The 22,689-nt window shown below is 39.3% G+C and overlaps 1 protein-coding gene across 7 annotated transcripts in view; it reads right to left on the minus strand.

Moving 5' to 3' along the window:
* Positions 1-22,689, minus strand: part of MBTPS2 (membrane bound transcription factor peptidase, site 2) — a 63,805-nt gene that overhangs the window by 18,148 nt on the left and 22,968 nt on the right. For 3 of the 7 annotated variants that reach the window (XR_015704543.1, XR_015704542.1, XM_087756274.1), the window contains exons 8-10: positions 17,839-17,933; positions 15,709-15,904; positions 15,512-15,576 (exon numbers count right to left, since the gene is read on the minus strand). Coding sequence is in view for 3 of the 7 variants with exons in the window: in XM_087756274.1 (XP_087612400.1) it covers positions 15,545-15,576; positions 15,709-15,904; positions 17,839-17,933 (323 nt within the window). In the remaining 4 variants the exon portion in view is untranslated. Of the gene's footprint in view, positions 1-1,223; positions 8,466-9,752; positions 9,893-15,511; positions 15,577-15,708; positions 15,905-17,838; positions 17,934-22,689 lie in introns of those variants that run through there. The other 4 variants (XR_015704541.1, XM_009476240.2, XM_087756273.1 and 1 more) reach the window with 4 other exon arrangements.

The following is a 22,689-nucleotide window of genomic DNA, read 5'->3' on the forward strand; positions in this document are numbered from 1 at the left end:
AGGAGAATGCACGTATTCTGCTAGCCTAACTTCTATAAAACAGCCTGCATAGCACTATTATGCACCAACAGAAAGCTTAGATGTGTTTCTAAGTGAAATAAAACTCACTCAAAAAGCCTCATATTCCACTTTAATTCATGAGTCAAAAAGAAAAGAAATGCAAGGAAAGAAAGGGAGTCAGTCAGGCTTGATTTTTTGCCCACATGTAAGCATCTGGCGTGATACAAAATGCCCTCAGGTACCTCTCCTAGTATCCAACTGCTGGTCCAGAATGTCTTTGATCTCCTATAGGGCCTCACCCACATCTGCAAGCCCCATGTGTAGGTCTTAGAAACCCTAAGACCTAAACCAACAGAAGACAAATGGAGACACGTGGGGGATGAGTTTCAAAATGTTGTTCCAAGTCAGATTATTAACTTAAGAACACCTCGGGATATCTCAGACCACACTAGATGCCTATGTGGGTAACTGAATCAAATTCAGTAGGCTTAGAGGAATTTACACTTTAAAAATATTTGGTAATATTTTAATAGAGATCCTCACAGAGCTGTGAAAGGGAAAAAGATACAGAGGCTTTCATAATACAATAGCAAGTAAAAAGGATGACATTTAAAAAAAAAAAAAAAAAGGAGAAAAGTATTTCTTTTTGGTTTGAAAGATTCCGTTCGGGGAAATGAAAAAGGATGTAAAACCATGTGTTTTCAGGACTGTCAGAAGTCGTGGTTACATAGTATTCAGCCACTACATATAGACTATTGCAATGAACTAAAAGAGAGAATAAGATACATAATTGGTAAGAACATCCAATTCTATGTCAACATCACTGCAGCCTTAAAAGCATCAAAGAAAACACCAGACCCACATCTGTCTGAGGTAAAAAAAGGGGGGAAAAAGTTAGTAGAAGTCTGGGTGACTGCTGCTTAGCCCTCGTGAATGCTGTTGATTCTCCCAGTTTACCAATGTAAGATTAGAAACAAACCTTAAATTGTATTTCACTAGGTAGTTCACATCAAAAGCTCAGAAAAATAAGTGAGTTCAATGCATACAGATCTACTAGAGATGTTTAAGAATGCTTTTACTCGATGATTCAAACTAGTATGATCAGAGGAAGAATTATATTAAGCCTTCTTTATAAAGTTACCAGCAGTAAGACTCACAGATACAGTATTTCTTTTTAAATCTTAACGTGAAATTGTGTTAGTGATTAAAGCAACAAGATGACATTAAGACACCACTGATTTTATTCTAGAGTACAGAACATACATAATCAGAATAAGGGGATAACATTTTAAAAATCAACTGAAAAACCTCAGGACCCTCCTCAAGCTTAAATACTTCATAAAGAATAAACTGTTTTCTGTACCATTAACATGGGTAAGAAAAAGAGGAAAAAAAAAAAAAGCCATCTCCTTATGCAAGTATTCAGAAAATTGCATAGCGACCTAGCTGGGAAATCCTACCAATGTGTCTGATCTGTGCTTTGTGCCTATTTCTCATGGTAATCTTTTATCTGGGAACAAAGCCATGCTTGCTGAAACAGCTCTGCTTGTATAAAGTAACAGCTTGTCCAATAAGCAACAAAGAACAATTTAGTTCTCAGTACAAATAACCTGGCTAACTCTAGATGAGCTTGCTCAAGCAGCAGAGCAATAAAGCTTCGTTCTCAAATAAAGAGAACCCACCTGGTTACACCATGCTAACGCAGCCCCAGATAGCATCTGGATACCTAAGTAAACTTGTTCAGAGCTAGCCAGGATACGTGCCCAGTTCTGGCCTGGCCTGTATATACACATCAAAGGTTGTGATACGTAACATCACCTTAATGTCATTCAAAGATCTGACTTTTTAAGTTCTTCGCATAGGACTGGCCTTAAGACCCAGAGGGGTGGGTGGTTTCGCTTACCTCGACTATGGCATCCTATGTCAAATATTTCACTGCAAACCAAACTAACAGAACTCCACAACTCCAGAAGAGAAGAATTACACAGGAACTAAGCCAAGAGAAAGGGATTTGCGCCTGTAAGGCAGCCACTATGTACCTTGGTCACATTACAATGAGGCTGGCTTTGCTCCGGAACAGCGTGTAGGTGTTTGTCTGAATGTACTTCTATTATAACTCGAACTATTACTGTGATAAGCTGGTAAATAAGGGAAAGTAAGATTACAGTATTAGTTTTAGGAGGTGGTCAGATACTGAAAAGGATAGTGGTACCTTGTGGTACTTTGTTGGTACCCAGAAAGAGAATATAAATTACATACGAAGAGTATGAGAATATATGACAGAATATGGTAATCGCCACAAATAAGGAATTATGTCACTCTTACCTTATTTTTAAAAACAGATTTAAGCACATTAACAATCAAACAATGAATTTATTTGCAGGATACATTTATCACACATAGAAAACAATACTTATTGTTTGGTTGATTAAATAGAGAAAAAAGGCAAAACAAAAACACAATACATTATTCAAAGTGTTCCATATATTTGTTAGCTGACATTTGCAAAATGAAGCTTTCTTTTTTTTCTTTTTCTTTTTAAAAAACATGATCATGAACAATGGATAGTGAGAACAAAGGGTCTAGAAATCTAACATTCCACAGCTGTGAGTCAGTGTGAAAAATAAGGCTATGCAGAGGAAAAAAAAAACCCACAGTGAATTTCAAAACAATACATATTCCATTGACAGGTTTCAGATAAGATCATCTGACCATATGAAATCTAAAAGCAAAGTTATGTAAGGAAAAGAGGAACTTAAAATATTAACAAACAACTTGGGAAGGAAGAAACTAGATTTCTCCAGTGATGGCTTGGAAATAGCCTCTGAACTTTCGAACTAGTAGCAAGTGAAGGTCAATTACACTATGATGCTGCAAAAACCAACCCAAGATGAACATCTAGAGGTGAGAAATATCCAAGTCCATTTTACTAAATAAGCTACAACTACCCATACCACTTATTCAGCACATGGAATGACAAAGTGTTAAAAAAAAAAAAAAAAAAAAGTTTGATCACCCGTCACCGAATGATTCAGTGAAGAGCTGGAAAACATATCTGCATGCTCTGAAATGTTCATTACAAGTCCTTTTCACATTTCATGCTAATGTAAATGGAATGAATGGAATTGCAGTGTCACATCCTGCTCTTTGTTCCTGCCCTTTCACGCTGGGTCACCAGTGTGAAGGTTTCATAAAGCTGCCATAAACTGAGGTTCTTCACTGCCCTTAGTCGCTGCCATCTGCTCTTCACATGATGATAGTGGATGAGTCCAAGGAACAAGAAAGAGTCACAGAGCTGCCATTTTCTGGCAGTCCCTAGTACAATGCTTCCCAAATGCTGCATTAATACAAGATATGTACCCCAGATAACTCAGCCACATTAAATAACTAATCTATACATAGTGTTACATGAAATTCAGGATAAAGAGGGTATAAAATTACTGCTAATGTTGGATCTTACCTGAGTTAGATTCAGCTTCCTTACTCACAAGGTCACTAGAACAAAGCTGAGGCAAGACTGGTTGTGGGAATTGGTCTGAATGCAGGTGTATAGAATGCATATTTTACAAATAACTATTGATTTCTAGAGTTTAAATCACAACTTTTTAAAACAATTAAATACAGATTAAGCGACATAAAACTTCATCATCTTTCTTCATCTGTAATAAATGATATCCAGATACAAATTCAGATCCTTCAGATAGAAGACATACAGAATTTATTTTAAAAATTATTTGCTACAGGTCACCCTTTGCCACGTGTAAAATGTATAGCAAACTATTGGGAAAACTTGGATTGTTGATGTTCTAAACTGAACAAAAATGTATCCTTATTTCAAGAAAGCTGAAACACCCTGACTGCCATGGGGAGGTCTGTCCTGAAAACATTATTTCTTCAGTATACTCCACACAGTCTCACTCATCCCAGTTATCATTCAGAACAGCACAAATAGCAGCATTTAGAGAGTGATGGATTCTAAGGTTGACCTCTTTTAGTCACCCTGAAAAATCTGTGTTTACCATGCTTGTAGCTGAGGCCTCACAGAAAGCAAGAAACATGTTTTAATCATCAGCTGAACAAAACTGGTGCAGCTGTGGTTACATTGTGTCCATCACTTGTCTTTTTTGTTAATAAAGACCTTAGATCACTTATGGGAGAAAAAAATAAACTTAACTTAAAATCCAGAGGAAGCCATGGAATTCATAGAGAGAAAGAAAAAGAAAAAAAAGCGTACATTGCAGAGTATGGAGGACTGCTGTAAGCTATCCCTAAAAAAGCAGTAATACAGACTGTGGCTGCATATGTTTCCGTTATATATGTATACATGTATACACACACATACACACAAATGCAGAATCATCATCACTGAAAAATATAACTGTCAATACAGTTGGTCGTTTCATTCTAAATAAAAAGGATGAGTTAACAGATTTTCCACTGTGGCTCATAAATTTAGGCTAATCTGCAAGTTTGTCTATACTTTTTCTAGTGACGTCTCTTTCATTTAACTTGCACGGATGCAAGCTGGGTTTTATTTCCTAAGTTAGCAAAGAGCATGTAACTTCCCACATGCTAAGAAGTTAGCCATTTTTATGTTCATATCATGCATTATCGGAACATGCTATGGAAGTCTTTGCTGATATAAAAAAAATTCTCATAAAAACCAAATCAGAACAACAACTGATTACAATTATGGAATTCTTCTGGCAATTTTCAAGTAAAAGATACGTATAACACTTCCCAATGTTAGACATTACTTTTTCCATCTGATACAGATTTAAAATGCATAGTATATACATAAATAGTAGTATCCATCCAATCGTTAAGAGTGTTCTGTTTTACACTCCAGTCAATACATCCTATAATTATATGGATGGATTCTGTATTAAAGATTACGTTACATTCTGAGGGGCTAATTACAATGAGAAGTGGAAAGATTTCATTTTAAGGAAAGGCTTCCTTTCAATTTTTACAAAAACAGAAATAGAAGAAACATCGCAAATACTCCAGAGTGAAAATCCAACACGCAAAAACCATTCTGTGTCCTTCGGTGTTCTCTCTTGCTAAATAAACAAACAAAAACCCAGCAAAACCCCTCCCAATAACTGTATGGGACTTGCTTATTAGAATGTAATCCATACTTCAGGATTATAGGAGAATGAAATGGATCCACTGAACATCTTTTCCTTCAGAGAGTGGTTCAACTTAACTACTACCTTTGTCCATAGGTAATCTAAGATGTGCTGGGTCACCATTCATACCCAGTTTACTTAAAGTCTTGATTCAAAGCACCCGTACAGAACTAAACTGACCCTTATTTAGTAGAATTCCAGCAAATGGAGAAAGGGACCCATGAATTATTTTTAAGCCTTTCTAGTACTCTCTCTCCCATAGAAGATAACCAGGATCTTTACAGCGTACTCGTGTGTCTGTTTTGCTAAAACCATGACCGATGTCTTCTCCACCCTCTTTCTGATTATGAGATCAAACACAGACTGAAGTTCTACTTAGTATAACTGTGGCTTTCAGTGAGCGTGTAAAGCGAAATAAACTGGATTTAGTTTCCTTTGATAAAACATCATCTTTTGTAGCATATTAAATAATCAGGAACAACCTGCCAGCCTCATTATAGCAGATATAACTTGTGTATGTTAATTCAGAAACTTTGTTTTTTTAAAGCTCTTGCCTACATCTCCAGGAGGGGTACTATGCTAAAAGATTGTCCCAAGCAGTTGTAGTCAACATGAATATATAAAGTATCAAACTTGAAATGTTTTTCACAGAATATTTTTGAAATCACCATAGATGCATTTGTTGTTGCTTTAGATAATAAGACAGCACTGCAAGTCTGATACATAAATAGTAGCCATTTTGAAAAGGAAATATCCTGTCTTACTACATTGCATTAAAAATCCTAAGTGCAAATTAATTTTGTGCACTGTAGACCGGACAAGACACAGAGACAGAGGAAAGTGGCACAGAGCCACTGAAAGGAAGAGCTCAGATCAGTAAGCAGCCACTTAGGTGAGTGAGCAGGGTTCTGGAGCACAGCTTCAGAGTCAGGCTTTGAGCAAGAACCAGGCTGCTCCTATCCCTCCTGTCCACGGAGAGACGGCAGAGTGGCCCATCAAAACTGCTACCCTGAAACTTCTGTATGTTTCCAGGAGCAATGATGAGTTAGACTTTCAGGGTGTCTCCTGAAGAAAGAGAAGCCCGCTGGTAGTTTCTGATAGTTTGTTTTTCCTTTCTTGCATCTTGTGTGACTTTTTTTAACAATCCCCAAAGGGACCAACTCACGCTGGACTGACTGGAGGATTTATTCTCTCTTACTGGGATCTGTGCCGATATGCCTGAGTTGAAATGACTGAAAATGAGAGGCACGGGTCTGCCATCCCACAGAGGTGAGCTTCAAGAGGCCCACCCAGCCTGTGACAGCACTGGAGAGGTAAGTAAACTAACACAAGAACAAATAAACAAACATGCTCTCTCATTACTGCTTGGTATCATCTTAAGAAAAGAATACATCTTAAGTAAGTGTGAAGGCTACTGTGCAAAAATACAGTAACACACCAGTGGGCAAATGCAAACGTTATTGTTACGAATCCATGCAGTAGCACCAGGAATTGGGCTCAGCCCTGCTTTTAAAATTACCCAGGCTTTTATCTCTAGTGCCAAGAGAATGTATGTTAGCTGGTCATGAATGCTTCGGTACTCCCTGCAGGCCAGTATCTGTGAGCTTAGCTTCCACTTCAGCTCCTGATGGGCAGGCCATTTCTGTAAAGGAACTCTGAGCTGCAGCAGCTCCTATGGGGAGCACTGTACAAGCCAGAAGTTGCAGGTATTTTTCAAAATTTTCCTATTTCAAATATTTAGGCTCCCAAACTAGAGTTTTTCTTTTTTTTAAAAAAAAATATCAGCCTATATTGAGGCAAGGCTCTGATAGAACGCGATTTATATAAACTAGGCAATATATCACAGGAGGACATGACAGTCAATGTATAATCCTATTGGGTACAAAATATTACAGACTTAAAGAGCTTCCAAGTATGTCAGACATACTTCAGCCAGCAAAACACTGACTGTTCTTCCACTGTTCATTTAAGAACAAGGATATGGTCTGTATTCATTTCAGGAAGCAAAGCCAAATGTTTAAACAGTTCAATTCACAATCATATTCTTCCTCTATACAATTCTGATCCAAGACCAGCTTCAGCTAAACTTCTTTGTTAGCTATCTTTGAACAGAATGAGTCCTAGCAAAGGAAAACAACCCTTTGAAAGACAGAAAACCATCAGTGAGTTACTGTACATATTACATGCATAGCATCAGAAGATAAGACACCATAAAAACAACAGGTTTCACTTTTAACTGTAAACAGGTATAATACAGTATTATTTTCTGAATAAAACAACACAAACATTACTTATCACTTAGGAATAATTGTGCACAGCATACTTCAGCACTCAGAAACCACATTTCAGTTATCTTGTAGCTATTGCTGATAAATATTGCCTTTAAAAAATCTCCAGCTGCATATGATAATATACAACTGAATGTGTAAGAAACACAGACATGTGGGCTTTGTTATCCTCCCACATGCCTCATTCTTAACAGACATTGGCACTTCTCATCCACATCCTGAGGACAACATGCTTCCAGTCATTTTGGTCAGCTGAAAAGGAAAGATACTAACCCATATGGCCTTTCTCTCCTCATTAACACACGGCAAGCATTTACTTAGCTTTTCACCGTTTTGAGATCAGACTTTAGAGCTTCTTAGAGTCCAGTTTGGTAGAATACCAGATTAAAAAACCAAAACAAGACACTCAAGACTATGCTGACTCAGAAATGATCAGAGCCCACACAGATTTTCTGACAATTATTCAAATCATAGAATAAAACCTGGTTTTTTTTCCCCACTTTATAAATAATTCCCTTATTTTGAGATCTAAATTAATGAAGTCTTAGGCTTTTTCCTGTGAAACTTTACAATGCAACTTCTCCAAAATTAGTACAATGCTTAAAGAGTACATTAAAAGGTTCCTACTTCTTTCTATTAGGTTTCCCATGACCACAGGCACAACGTTGTACACTTTCAAATTAAACCAGCAGCCACCAGTGATTGTTCTTTCAGTGTCATTTTAAGGGAATTATTTCAATCTCAGTACTGAACAAGTTTTAAAAGGCAATGGATTCATTATTTCTGTGTACTTTGAGAACTGATGGAAGTGCATCCAATGTTCTATCGTGCTGTCACCATCCAAAGTCCCAGTGCAACATTGGCAGCCAACAGTGCACTACCAGCAAGTAAAATTAAAAAGCCAACAAGCTCTCTGTTTTGTTTTTCTACAATCAGGGAGCTCAGAGTGGCTTCCAGGAATGAATTTAATATCCACTGACCATCCAAAGCAAAGCAGGGTACAGCATTGATAACTGCCAGTGCTCCTGACAGTGAAATTAGGTACCTGGTTGACATTAGTTAAGGTTCATGAATAATATCCAAGAAAATGTAAAAAAAAAAATTTCATACAAAACGTATTTTTTATTTCTAGTGTGCAGAGGGAAAAATATGAGGATTATTTTTCTTAGCTGCCATTCTGTTTCACAAAAAATATATGAGTACAATGAGTTTTACGCCATAACATACCAGCTCAGAGAATTGCCTTTATAGATTTACTTGTTTTTAAACACTATCTTTGGATGCTTAAACAACCCGCACTCTTCACAACTCGGATGAAAGCAGGAGACAGCAAAACCACACTTAATACTGCCCATCTTCCTCCCTTGCTTTGTGTGGTTTTGGAGAAAGGTTACAGCTCTGACACCATGCCTGAAGTAAGAAGGTATTCTAGATCTATGACCTAAGTATGAAATAATGATTAGGAATATTTTCCAAAACACTCCCTCACTGGAGTAAGTAAATGGCTAGAATATAATTGGAAATCTGACCTCCCTCTCCTACTTACCTGCTGGCCAGAAAAGTTGAGTGGATTTCTGTACGTGCATATGCATGTGAGAATGAGGCAAGGGTAGATAATTTTTATTGTTGGTAAAGGCTTGCTAACTGTAATACCTACCTCCATCCTACAATGGCCGGACAAGAAGACATATGATTCAGAAAGCAGCTGGGTCAGCGTGAACCTTGGTGTGTTCCCAGAAAAGGGGAGCTTATGTAGCATCTTTACTCTAGTTTTATGGACTACGCTGAACTACGCTGTTTAATTGTTCTATAGCCACACATAACTATTTCCGTTTCTAAGGCTAAGGGTTCTTAGATTAGCCATATTCAAGCCTACTAAACTTTATGTATGCGTATACATATCATCTCATTCATTAATAAGCATGGTTTAACTGAATTATCATCCTGCTTTTTGAATAGGCTAAGTTTTCTTTCCTGTTGAAGAAGGAAAAAAAAAAAAAAGAACAACCATACCCTGTTATTTAGTTCAGTATAATGACTAAAAAATTATAAAACTCTGACACACCAAAGCTAGCAATAACATCTCATTTGTCCTGCTGTAAATTCAGGCTTACTTTGACTTTCTCATCAGAGCTGTTAAGACTCACCCTCAAGAAAGAGTTAAAAAAAGCACTGACCAAAAATATCCTGCTAATCACAAGAAAGTGAGAGATTTCATTTTGAGCTTGGCACATGGACAATAATCAATGCAGAGATGGGATAAAGATGTCAAAACTCTACAGAAATGTTTCAGAGCATCCTGTCTAAAATTATATTGAACTCAAATTTTGCTGGGTCACCAAATTCTAAAGAGTTCCCTTCTTGCCTTAAAAGAACAAACATACTTCAAAGGATACTTGCAAAATGTCTCTATCACCACAGGCAGATCGATGCTTAGAAAGTTTTGTCGTGGTACAAAACTGCTGAGACTTACTGAAATGAAAATATAAAGATACACAAAACATGAACTGTCATTCCAGGATTATAACATTATGAATTTTAGATTATAATCTTTCAGAAAAATCAGATCTGAAGTGACATTTCTTCAAGGATGAATAACCAATCTAAATACAGTTTTGCTTTGGTTTTGTTTTTAAAAGAGTGCAGCTGTTAAATCTTTCTTAAACATGGCCACTATCATAGTGAAGTCACTCCACAAAATACACTTAGCATGATTTCAGTAAAAGTAGATCTAAAGATACATATTTTCAGAGGGAACTGGACATCTGTAGTCATAAAGACCACATTGTGTAATTTAAGTCCTTTTCAAAGAAAAACATATAAAAAGAGATTATAGTTACCAGACTTTTTCAACATATGCAGTCCACATGTATACATTTATACTGTGGGTGCACATGTGTACTTTCTCTGAAGGCCAGAAAATTCTTCTCTTGCAGTACCTGCAGAAGACCCCCCCAACCTGAGGCTGAGCTCATGGTGTATAGGAGTGGGGCAGATAGGGAGCAGAGTTCTGGAGTCACTCTGAGAAAGCAAAGGCTAGGAGATGATGCACAGCTACGCTACACATCTTAACACCAGTTAGCCAGTACATAAGTAGCTTCTTTTTCTGTCCTCAGACAATACTGTAAGTGACTCCAAGATGTAACTTAGTGCCACTTAAAAACCTGGGAGGTGGGACTCAGCATCCTTCCTATAAATAGTGACTGGAAAATTGCAGCGTCAAGCACCACATGACCTTGAAACTTTAGTTTCCTCAGTACTTTAGTAACCGTAACGTCTTTGAAGGTGTACATGAAGCTTCAGCCAACTGCATGTCAAATGTTTACGAGAGACTCCTCAAAGAAAACTGAGGTAGCTTGAGACCTCCCAGAGTGCACTCTGTTAGTACAGGGATGCTCCATCTGTGTTGTCTCATAAGAAGTCTTGATGCAGTCTTTTGAAGTAAACAGCAGTCTCAGTCTGCCAGCCTCAGGGACCGTTTGAAAGCCTGAGTTCTGTGGCAGCTGGAAGAAAGATACCTTTCCTACTAGAAGGCTCCACTCACAGCATAGCGGAGTCTTATCCCCAGAAGGAAGAGGTTTAGGTAAATTAAGGCAGAATTAGAAAACCACCTTAAGAATGAGCTTGCATGCTATCAACAATAGTCACTCCGTCCCTAAAGAACAACTTTGGACACGAGTTGAGGCCAGTCACAACGGCCTGAATTTTTCCTACCAACCTGGGAAAAAGTTATAGCCATAAGAAATACCATCTCCACAGAGATATGTGAAAGCAAGAGTTCGAATCCCAGTCAATACAAACATCCCTTGGGAAGGGAACAGTTTAACCCACTCTTTGAGAAATTTTAAAACCATAGGGTAAGAGAACTCTGGGAACCTCACAGCACTAACGTACCAAAAGAGCTGCTAAGTATATTTTAGTTAAGAGCAAGATCAGATTTCTTCAGGTTCAATGAACAATTCAAGGACACTGGAACAAAGACAAGAGGAAAGTAGTTCCAAAGGCACATGAGGCAGAGAACTGGTCCACTCAGTCACATAACACATTTTCCTCTGTTAATACAGGCCCTTCTGATGAGTCAGAAGTGATAATTAGTCCAACCAGCAAGCATACCGTGTGATGGAGAGATTTAGATAGCAAGGAGTCCCAAAAAAAGAATGGGTTTGGTGTGGCAACAAGCAGAGAACTTTCCAATACCAAAACTGTCACAGCTGTGCCAAGACAGCTTGAAAATCATGTTCTCTCTTACCTTAGCTTAAGAAAGACCTTTGATTTAGGGGAACTGAGAGAAAATAAATAAGTCTGTTGGACTACTGAGCGAAGAACATAACAGACAGAAATCCTGGACACAACCCAGCTCAGAAAATCAGAGGCATCCAAGTCAAGTGATATCCAAAGCAAACAACTCATCAAGCTGAAGGCTGGTATCAGAACATCTGATCAGACCTCTTGTTCATGAGCCAAAAAAGCAAAATGGCTGAGGCAGCCAGTGTATTCAAAGGTTTCAAAAGACAAACACTGCAATATACTGTCATTTCAAAGCTCGACTGCCTCTTGAGAAACACCTCATGGCCACTAACAAGTCACCATCCTGAACTTGAAGTTGTGCCTACATTGCGAATGGATCACTAATCTCCTTCCCTCTTTGTTACAACAAACTGTCTGTTGTCCCTGACAGCCACTAGATATGGGTCTAAACTCCAAACCTTGCTGCTGAAGCAATCTCTAAAACACAAAGAAACTCTTCAGGAAGTTGCTGGACTGAGCTCTAGACACTGTAATATGAGGCAATTAATTTAGTAGCTGTAATGGATCAAACCTAATGGCAGCAGGCAAATCTGTCCTTCGAGGAATAACAAAAGAATAATAGAAATTATGTTCTCCAGGCTTGTCTTCAAAAGACACTGCTGGGAAGAGGTCAACAGCAATGAGGCTGGATGAGAGAAGAGAGTCATTGTTTTCCCACTCTAATTAAACAATTCTTTGACCTGGAATTAACATTTCTTTTGTTCGCTAATGCTAGAAGGTGTTGGCAAATATTGAGAAGAATGCACAACAGACACAATTTTAATTAGAAGTGACTTGGAGACTAGGTTGACCAAAGAGCTTTTCAAAACCTCTTCATGGGGGAAAGGGCATGTATGCTATGGAGGAGAGGGACAGTACAGCAGAATATATTTCTTTGTGGTCTCCAGAAGAACTATACATGTAACCCTCTAAATATGGGTTGAAAGCAAAGAAGGATCATCCTCAGCAATAAGGTGAAACAAGCATGGAAATACTGAGAAACCAGACTGTACCAGACAGACCTTCACCAGGGATTATGGCTGTTGTTGCCCAAAAACATCCCCAAAGCTAGGAAGTGGCTTTTTTTTAGAAGACTTGGATACAACAGAAGTAGGGGACTGGTCCAGTTTGGGGAAATTATCTTCTAGGTAAGTTCCACCTTCTTTTCATGAAGGAAATCTTGCAGTTTTTGATCCCTGAAGGGCGATGCAGATACAGTAACATTCAGGGATATGATCTTCCCTCAAGCAGTGTGAATTCCAAATGTGAATGTTAGTCACCAGATTCTTCCCAACCAACAAGGGCCAGAGAAGGAAGCCAAGATTTTGCAATACCAGAAATGACATGAAGGAATAAAAAACCCCATACAAAATAAAGAAGAAACACTGCAAAGTTGCATGGCAATAATGACAGGGCCCTCCATTTCAACCTTACATATCATCTGTCCAACAAAGGGAGAGCCTCTAGATCATAACTGGCCTGCAATAAGAAAAGTCTAAAAGTCTTGAGTATACCACACGAATTAAACCCACAGTATGAATTTATATTGGATGACATTAGATACTTTTTACAGAAAGAATGCTAATTAAAAGGATTACTCAATGTGTCCATCCTAAACAACATGCATTCCTAATCATTCCTTCTGTTTTAGTTTTGGCCAAATCTCCAGCACTGTAAGTTAATTTAGGTTTATGATTCTTTACTTTTTTTTTGTACTGGAAACAAGAGCTGTATATAGCATCCATATCAATAAAGAATATTTTTTGCTAGGATATTTTACTTTGAGGAATCAGAAACATTTTATAGAAGTAAGCTGTATAGCCTATTTCTTGTAAGTAGCTAATATGGATATAGATTTTTTAAAATGTTTTATCTGGAAGCTAGCTTCAAATGAAAATATGAAATAATTACTGCTTCTCCATAAATCAGGACTATCATAACAACAATACAAGCCTAAGTAGAAAATGATACATGCATAATCTCAGAATGGTTTTCAAACATCACTTTAGTGACATTTCTAGAGAAAGTGGTCATAGTACATGCTAGTGCAACTCCCATATCAGGTTGTGTGTTAAATGTGTAGCACCACTCTAAAAAGTAATGTTTCCTGCAGGCAGAAAGATCACACTAAAGAATAAGGTGCTTCACTAAAGCGTATTCCTGTTTCAAAATTCACGCAGTAGAGGAAGAAATTCTTTTTCTTTCTTAACCGTAAAAAAATGGTTACCACATTCTGCTAAGTCACATTTAGAAAAAAAAAAATCAAACCTGTTGGCCCCAAGCCAGTATTGTACAGTGCAAAGTTGTGTCTGAAATACTTAAAAGTTGTTTCATTGGAATGCATGGAACTCTATGATGGTGCAGTAGACCTCCTGCTGCCCAAGCCAGGATCCTATAATTTTAGCTCTGGTGTTTTTCCAAGGGGAACATAGAGCATAGGTTGCATTTGCAGCAGAGTTTGTAAAAAAGTCAAGCTTTTACCTTTCAAATTAACACATTCGATGTGCAATTCCCAGGGTACAGCAAATCACTTTAGAATTATATTCCTGTAAATACACTGTAAATTGTATTTTCACACAGTAACTTCTTAAAGTAGGACTACCTCTTTACATGCAATAACATTCTTTTCTGACTTCAGAAAGACTGACAGGCTCGACTGTTTTGCAGAATTACTGTTCAGTAGGAAACACTGACTAAAACTCCATTGCTGCAACGTATTGCAAAAGAGAACAATATCAATTGTTCTAGAGTACCTACAATTTGTATTGTTAGACACTAAGAAAGGGAACTTAAAATAATTATCAGACTCCATTCTTAAAATTTGTTGCTGCATTCGGAATAGATGTCATCAAGTATAGAACTGTGTGTTGATATCACACAGGTGAACAACGCTTTCCTCCTATATGGCAAGAGGGCTGAAATAATAAGTGAAGAGATCGTCTTTTGGGCTTAAATGAGGGTATAGTGTACAGAAATAAACAAGTAGAAATAAAAAATTTGTCACAGAGTATCCAAATATGACCAGCACAGAAAGATAAAGACTGACAGATTAACTAAAAATATGTTTATGCAAGAATGCTAGTGGATTTACACTACCAGATTTCATCACCTTTTCTAAAGCTCTTTTGTACCTAATTCCAGTGCTTATTCGGAAAAGCACAATGCCTTGCTGAGGAGGTACTTCAAGGTGTCTGAAGTAAAATCTTCCCCTGCGAGGTATAGCTGTCTGAGGAACAGACAGCCTCCTCACAGGAAGGGAGAGTAGTTTAACACTTGATACTTTTTTAAGCCCATCTGAAGCTAATTTTCACCATGCCACTCAAGCTACTAAGTAGGGATGTTGATGAGTTTGTTCATTCTTTCCATACTTGCTCCAAGAGCAGAATTACTTTTTACTTGTATACCTGGCTCAAGGATATAAGCTTGCCTAAAGGAGAGCCATAGTCCATTTCAAAGTAAGGAACTAAACTGTTATATGTTACTTAATTTAGGGCACTCAAATAAATAAAAAAATAAGCAGGAAAAAACTATGTTGTGATTGTACTTGTGGCTCAGTAGTCATGGGAATCTGTCACAGATACTTGGATATTAGGTGTGATTTAAGCAGTCATGCTAATATTCCAGGCAAGGTGTTAGAGCAAGATGCCCTAGAGATTTTACAATAGCATTTTGAGAAGTTTATGTGTTAGGAAAATGCAGGTGCCTGGTTCCAATGACTAACCTGAGTGAGATCTGTTATAGAAATAGCCCTTGCATACTTTCCTGAAAAAACAACCATCTCATATCACATATGGTTTCTATTACCTTCGTAACTCATTGCACTGTGCACATTTCATTTTAGGCCTGAGTAGTCCATGTCTCTCCACTGGCTGTAACAAGAAATGGATTCTGCATTAAACAAGTTAACTGACAAGCGCTCCAAGACCTTGTTCAAGCAGCCAGGCAAAGTAAAGCATATTAGAAATCGTTTTTGTTAAACTGTTTTAATAAATAATACCAACCTGTGTACTGAAGATGCATGGGGTGTCCTACATACAGCATGTCAATATGGGGTGGATGTTTTACCCTGATTAGCCTTGTTTGGTTTTCTAAAGACGGAGTCACACAAAAGCTTGGAACAAAGTCCTTCTGGCAGTCCATGTTGGTTCGACAAACTTTGCTGGCCTCAATAACTTTTCGTGCTGGCAGACAGGCATACTGCAAAGGGCATTTAAAATGATTATCAAATTTAAAGGTATTTTCCAACAGATCAGAATAAAAGATACTATATATTCCTTTTTAAAGTAAAGAAGTGCATCATTGATATACTACCAGCCCATGAAGAGCTGAAATCTGATTTTTTGGTTTTTTTTTGTCAAATCCTGCAGAATCTCTGCCTAGTACATATTCAAGCTGTCATTCCATTTTTGGTGGAGCGGGTGTGCACATGTACCAAAATAAAAGCTAACTAGTTTTAAAAAGGTACACTCATGCACAACAAAAAATCACAGCATCGAAACATAAGTCAGTGATTTCTAATGAACAGAGCCTGTATCAACATACTAGTGACTTGCCTGTTTAAGAAGTTTTACTCTTCATTGATCTAAAACCTCATTTGGCTGAACAAAACCTTAGATTCAATAAACAAACCAACGAACCTCCTGGCTGTGTGGTAGCTAAGAAACCATTCTCAACTAAGATGAACACAGGACTTAATGCAGTTCTGTGGCCCAAGTCCCACCTATAACACCCTTTCCCTCTGCAGTCTGAAAGACTAGATCTTTCTTGCTCCCCACAGGCCAAAGAGAGTATAGCAGAAAGGAACAGGAAATTGTTTCCCCCCCCCCATGTCTCTTGTAAAAGCTCAGTGATAATTTTCCTTTTGTTCTTAAACACAAGCAAGGAAAGTTCTTCATCTACTGTTTGCCTTAGGAAAAAAAAAAAAAAAAAAAAAAAAAGAGGATTTTCTTGCTTCTTAGCCTGGTAGTTACACTCTCCATAGATGCGTGAGTGTCAGACACTCTCCATTAAGCTCAAAACAAGCTCTTTCTATTCTAATGAGGGGGAGAGGGCACACTTTCAAATATTGCTGCACAGTACTGCAAAGACTATTTAAAATAATGGTTCAAAACCTCACAGCCAGTCTAAGGACACTTGAAGGTCACAGGCTTCTGGATGCTTTTATTTCTTCTCTGTTCCTAAGTAGCAGCTATGAGCTTAAGAATGTCAAAGCTCAGTGGGGTAGTGATTTATCAAATCTTGCTGAACACCAGGATGTTACCAGCCACTGTCATATTTCAAATGAACTGCTGGTCTGTGCTCAATTCTTAGTGGTTAAATACCACAAAAACAGCCTGGAATGGGAAGTTTACCATCATAGAAACTGTAAATGTAGCAGATGTAGGAACAGACATATTTCCATTTCTTTAGGTATTTATCACTAGAGGTCAGAAGAATAACAAATTGGTATGTGTAGAAAAGTTTACACAGTTGGTACTTGTGCTCTTTTTCTTGTAAAGAGAACTGGTAGAAATATTACATCACTGTCAACATGGATCATGTATTTTAACAAACATTTCTGTATTTTGAAGGCAGTAAGTCAAAATCCTACTGAGAAATTTTATGTGTTTCCACATGTTACAAGAAAATCAACATGGTGAAAAACTGGGCAATCTCTAGGACCTTCTCTTGCATGTTTTTAGGTTAACCTAGTGAGCAGCACTGCTGGCTTCAGACAAAATAACTGAACAGACAGTCCAGTGCTTTGCTTTGCTGTAGTGCTTAGTACCTTTAAAGACTGAAGCACCAAAATAAGCAATTTCACCTTGTTCTCGAAAGTTGTTTTTTCTTACCAATATTCTCATCCAGTGGTGAAATTGGGGGAGGTGTCTTTCCGCCTAAAGGAATGAGGGGTATAAGATCTTCTCTGGTTATTCCAGAGACCCTCTGATTGGTCATTGGAAAAATCATAACTAATACTTTGGGTTTTTTAAGCTGTAAATGTGGAGAATAACATATACATACACCTTTGTTACAAACTGTAGGTATCCTTAAGCACTTGAGTATGCTGCATAAATGTTGGTAAATATATACTAATTGAATATAAATAATTTCAGTTTTACCAAACAGAATTAGCAGTTTAAGTAACTTACCAGGTGGCTGTCCAAGTTATTGCTATATGAAAAGCAAATGTCGGTGAGGCTGTTGTTACTACAACATTCAACAGTGCCATCGAGTCTTCTATAGACTAAAGAACATAGGCATAGAACAAATGATCAATATTATAGTAACTTCCTGAAAAGAAATTAGTGTCTGAATAAAGTAAAACAATCATTCTCTAGCCTTCAAGAATTATAGTAATTCACAGAACCTAGCTGTGGTTCAGTCAACTAAAAATAAGCTTCACCACTTTAACAATGTCACCTGATTTCAATCATGTCACATACTGATTTTTTCATGTTAATAAATCTCCTTGAGATACTGAGGATCTACCACTGCAATGTTCTGAGCATTACGAGTTTACAAAATACTTTTATCCATTGCCCCCAACTTGCATTAAGGTTTGGCATAGAAATTTGTTACCTGCTACTGTACTGATTTCACTGGCTCACTATAGAAACGACCAAGACTCAAAACATCCTCGTTAAAATGTGAAAGCCTTTATAAGATTAGGGTTTTGAAAGCTTTCCGAGCCTTGAAGGCTGCAGCAGTGAAAAAATGATGTTTTTAACTGTGATTTAAATAGTCTGGTACAGAATCTTTGGACGTTCATTAAATGAATTAATCCTAACTTACTCTACAACAACTTTAAAAAAACAACAGCTTTAAAAAAAAACACAAAAGAAGAGTCACTGTAAGAACCTGTGTCACAGCAACACTGCAGTACCTTCCTTAGGTAGATCAAGCCTGTGATACTGGTTGCTGATTTATCACTGCATAACCTGCAGTCCACTAACATGAAGCTTTATGCCTGGGGCTTACAGGTGCAAGCACTGTACCATACAATCCTTTTTTCAAGTACCCTGAGGCTAAGTAACCACATATATTTTTGAATAGTGAATGACCATGACATTAATTTCCTTATAAACTACGTTGAAAACACTTTTTTTTTTTTAATTTTTAATTTCAAGAAGGTCCTTGGGGCATTGTTTTCTGTCTAGCTTCATAGTCAAATAGTTTACCCTCCATTTGTTTTATGGTCAAGTAGATAGGGTCCATTTGCTAGATACGTTTTTATTGATATTCTGTATTTATGTCAAGTTGTGAACTGTCAAGATCTTGACAAATGACAGCTGCCAGAGACCGAACAGAGTTCATTTAATTTCAGAGGAATATTTCTCACTGCTGGAGGCTTATGGCTCTGAAAATGCAGACAGACTGGTCTGATTAGAATGCAGCAGTGGGACAATGGGCTGCTAACACAATACAGCAACCAAGCTTGGAAGCAATATTGGGTCTCCAGTATTAAATCTCTAGTATTTCAATCTAAATAGGACTGGTTCAGTTGCAGTATATGCAGTTTTATTATCCATGACTCTGAAATTGCATTTCAGAGAACAGCAGAATCTGAGCATATATAGCTACAGCATCTAAGAATTGGTTCTTACTTGCCATCCCTGCCCACCTGAAAGCATGTGCCAAAGTTGCCCTCCTCTTCAGAGGGATAATCCAAACTGTTAGGTCTCTAAAAGCAGGATCTTACCCATGCTCCGCTAGTTTCCAGTTTAAGTATTTATCTTAGTTCCAGCTGTAAGATTACTTTCCTTACATACTAAAAAAAAAAAAAATAATTACCTTTCTCTCACAAGAGAACTATAATGCATCAAAAAACATGGGTAGTTGAGCTGCCTGACCTCCTGTTTACTTCCAGTATGATGGAAAAATGCAGTGACAATTTTAAAACTCTGAATAGCATCATATAGGTTTTGCTTGGCAGCAGCCCCTTACCTTTGGAACTCAAGTCTCCATGGATGCTTGCATGAAACAAACTCTAGAGAGCTTTAGGGCATAGAATCATAGAATCACAGAATCGTTTAGGTTAGAAAAGACCTTTAAGATCATTCAGTCCAACCATTAACCTAGCACTGCCAAGTCCACCACTAAACCACGGCCCTAAGCACCACATCTACATGTCTTTTAAATACCTCCAGGGATGGGGACTCAACCACTTTCCTGGGCAGCCTGTTCCAGTGCCTTTTCGTGAAGAAATTTTTTCTAATATCCAATCTAAACCTGCCCAGGTGCAGCTTGAGGCCATTTCCTCTCATCCTATCACTTGTTACTAGGGAGAAGAGACTGACCCCAACCTCGCTACAACCTCCTTTCAGGTAGTTGTAGAGAGCAATAAGGTCTCCCCTCAGCCTCCTCCAGACTAAACAACCCCAGCTCCCTCAGCCACTCCTCATAAGACTTGTGCTCTAGACCCTTCACTAGCTTTGCTGCCCTTCTTTGGACACGCTCCAGCACCTCGATGTCCTTCTTGTAGTGAGGGACCCAAAACTGAACACAGTATTTGAGGTGCAGCCTCATCAGTGCCGAGTACAGGGGGACGATCACTTCCCTAGTCCTGCTGGCCACACTATTTCTCATACAAGCCAGGATGCTATTGGCCTTCTTGGCCACCTGGGCACGCTGATGGCTCATATTCAGCCGGCTGTCGACCAATACCCCCAGGTATTACCCCCAGGAATACCCCCAGGTAATACCCTCCTTCTGGCCCTTCTTGTAGATGGGCGTCACATTTGCTAACCTCCAGTCGACTGGGACCTCTCCAGTTAGCCAGGACTGCTGATAGATGATGTAAAGTGGCTTGGTGAGCACTTCCACCAGCTCCCTCAGTACCCTTGCATGGATCCCATCCAGCCCCATAGACTTGTGTGTGTCTACGTGGTGTAGCAGGTCGCTGACCATCTCCCCTGGGATTATGGGGGCTTCATTCTGCTCTCCGTCCCTGTCTTCCAGCTCAGGGGGCTGGGTACCCCGAGAACAACTGGTCTGACTATTAAAGACCGAGGCAAAGAAGGCATTAAATACCTCAACCTTTTCCTTGTCCTCTGTCACTATGTTTCTCCCTGCACGCAATAAAGGATGGAGGTTCTCCTTAGCCCTCCTTTTGCTGCTAATGTATTTTATTGTCTCTTGGGCTTTGGCCCTTCTAATTTTCTGCCTGAATAACCTCATGACATCTTTGTCGTCCTCCTGAGTTGCCTGCCCTTATTCCAAAGGTTATAAACTCTCTTTTTTTTTTTTCCTGAGTCCCAGCCAAAGCTGTCTGCTCAGCCAGGATGGTCTTCTTCCCTGCTGGCTTGTATTTTGGCGAAGCCTGCTGCTGTGCCTTTAAGGTTTCCTTCTTGAAGAATGTCGAGCCTTCCTGGACTCCTTTGCCCTTCCGGACTGCCTCCCAAGGGACACTGTCAACCAGGCTCCTAAACAGGCCAAAGTCTGCCCTCCGGAAGCCCAAGGTGGCAGTTCTGCTAATCCCCCTCCTTACTTCCCCAAGAATCAAAAACTCTTCTCAATTCGTGATTGCTATGCCCAAGAGGGCCTCCAGCTGTCACATCACCCACAAGTCCTTCTCTGTTCATGAACAACAGGTCCAGCGAGGCACCTTCCCTAGTTGGCTCCCTCACCAGCTGTGTCAGGAAGGTATCTTCCACACATGCCAGGAACCTCCTAGACTGTTTCATCTCTGCTATGTTGCATTTCCAGCAGACATCTGGTAAGTTGAAGTCCCCCACGAGAACAAGGGCTAGCGATTGTGAGACTTCTCCCAGCTGCTTCTAGAATATTTCATTTGCCTCTTCATCCTGGTTGGGTGGTCTATAACAGACTCTCACCATGATATCTGCCTTGTTGGCCTTCCCCCGATTCTTACCCATAAGCACTCAACCCTATCGTCACCGTCATCAAGCTCTAGACAACGAAAACACTCCCTAACATACAGGGCTACCCCACTGCCTCTCCTTCCTTGCCTATCCCTTCTGAAGAGTTTATAGCCATCCACTGCAGCACTCCAGTTCTATGAGTCACCCCACCACGTTTCTGTGATGGCAACTATATCCTAGTTTTCCAGACGCACAATGACTTCCAGTGCATTGGTGTAGATGCACTTCAGTTGGGCCACCGATGCCGTCACCTTTTTGGGGGGACAAGACCTAATTCCTACATGACTCTTCTCAGGAGCTTCCGTGGTTTCTAACACATCCATAACCCTTGCATCTTTGCTGCCGCATGGATCTCCATCCTCTACCTCCACAGAGATGGCAGACTGAAGGACCTCGCTAGCGCACCTCGCTAGCCTCTCCTGCAAGCCCTGCCACGTGAACTGCCGTGCAAACTGACGCCCTTGCTGACGTGCCACACCCTGTTTGCCCGCCCTGTTGGCGGCGCTCCTGGTCGCCAGCGCTCCATAAGGGCTTCCTTTATACGTGATGGGGGGCTTGGCGGCCGTTGCTCCTTGTCCCACCCAGGTCTTGTCAGCAGCTGTTGCACGGGCTGCAGGCTCCCGGCAGCTCTCTCGGCTGCCCCTGAGGCTCCCTGGGTTCGGGAAACCAGTGCACTGCTAGAGCGCTCCAGAGCTGCTCGCTTTGGCGACAGACACAAGGCATTCAGCCAATTTAACCTCGCTGTTCTTTTTTTTCAGTTCACATTTTTTTGTGTCTCAGGGGTAAGCCGTTACAGCAACAAGCACTCTAATGTATAAATGAAAACAGAAGGAAATGGACTGACTTCTAGAAGCAATATGTGCAATCCAGACAAAACCGAGTTTATGGGCAATGACACTGTGAGGTTGAAGAAGCAAATGAAACATAAAACCCATATAGTGAGACACATAGAAGTGGCCATAATAAAGCACATCATTGGGTTAAGTCATACAATTTGTAATGTCATGCTGATCAAAGCAGTAAGGTAATGTCTGGAATTTACATCTGCAAAAGATCACTGAGCTGATGCATATAACTGAACTAAAAATAGAGGAGATAATTGTATTACTGCTAATAACC

Source organism: Nipponia nippon, unplaced genomic scaffold (genome assembly GCF_047370975.1).
Source record: "Nipponia nippon isolate SJK-2023a ecotype South Korea unplaced genomic scaffold, ASM4737097v1 scaffold_2, whole genome shotgun sequence".
Classification (NCBI taxonomy): domain Eukaryota; kingdom Metazoa; phylum Chordata; class Aves; order Pelecaniformes; family Threskiornithidae; genus Nipponia; species Nipponia nippon.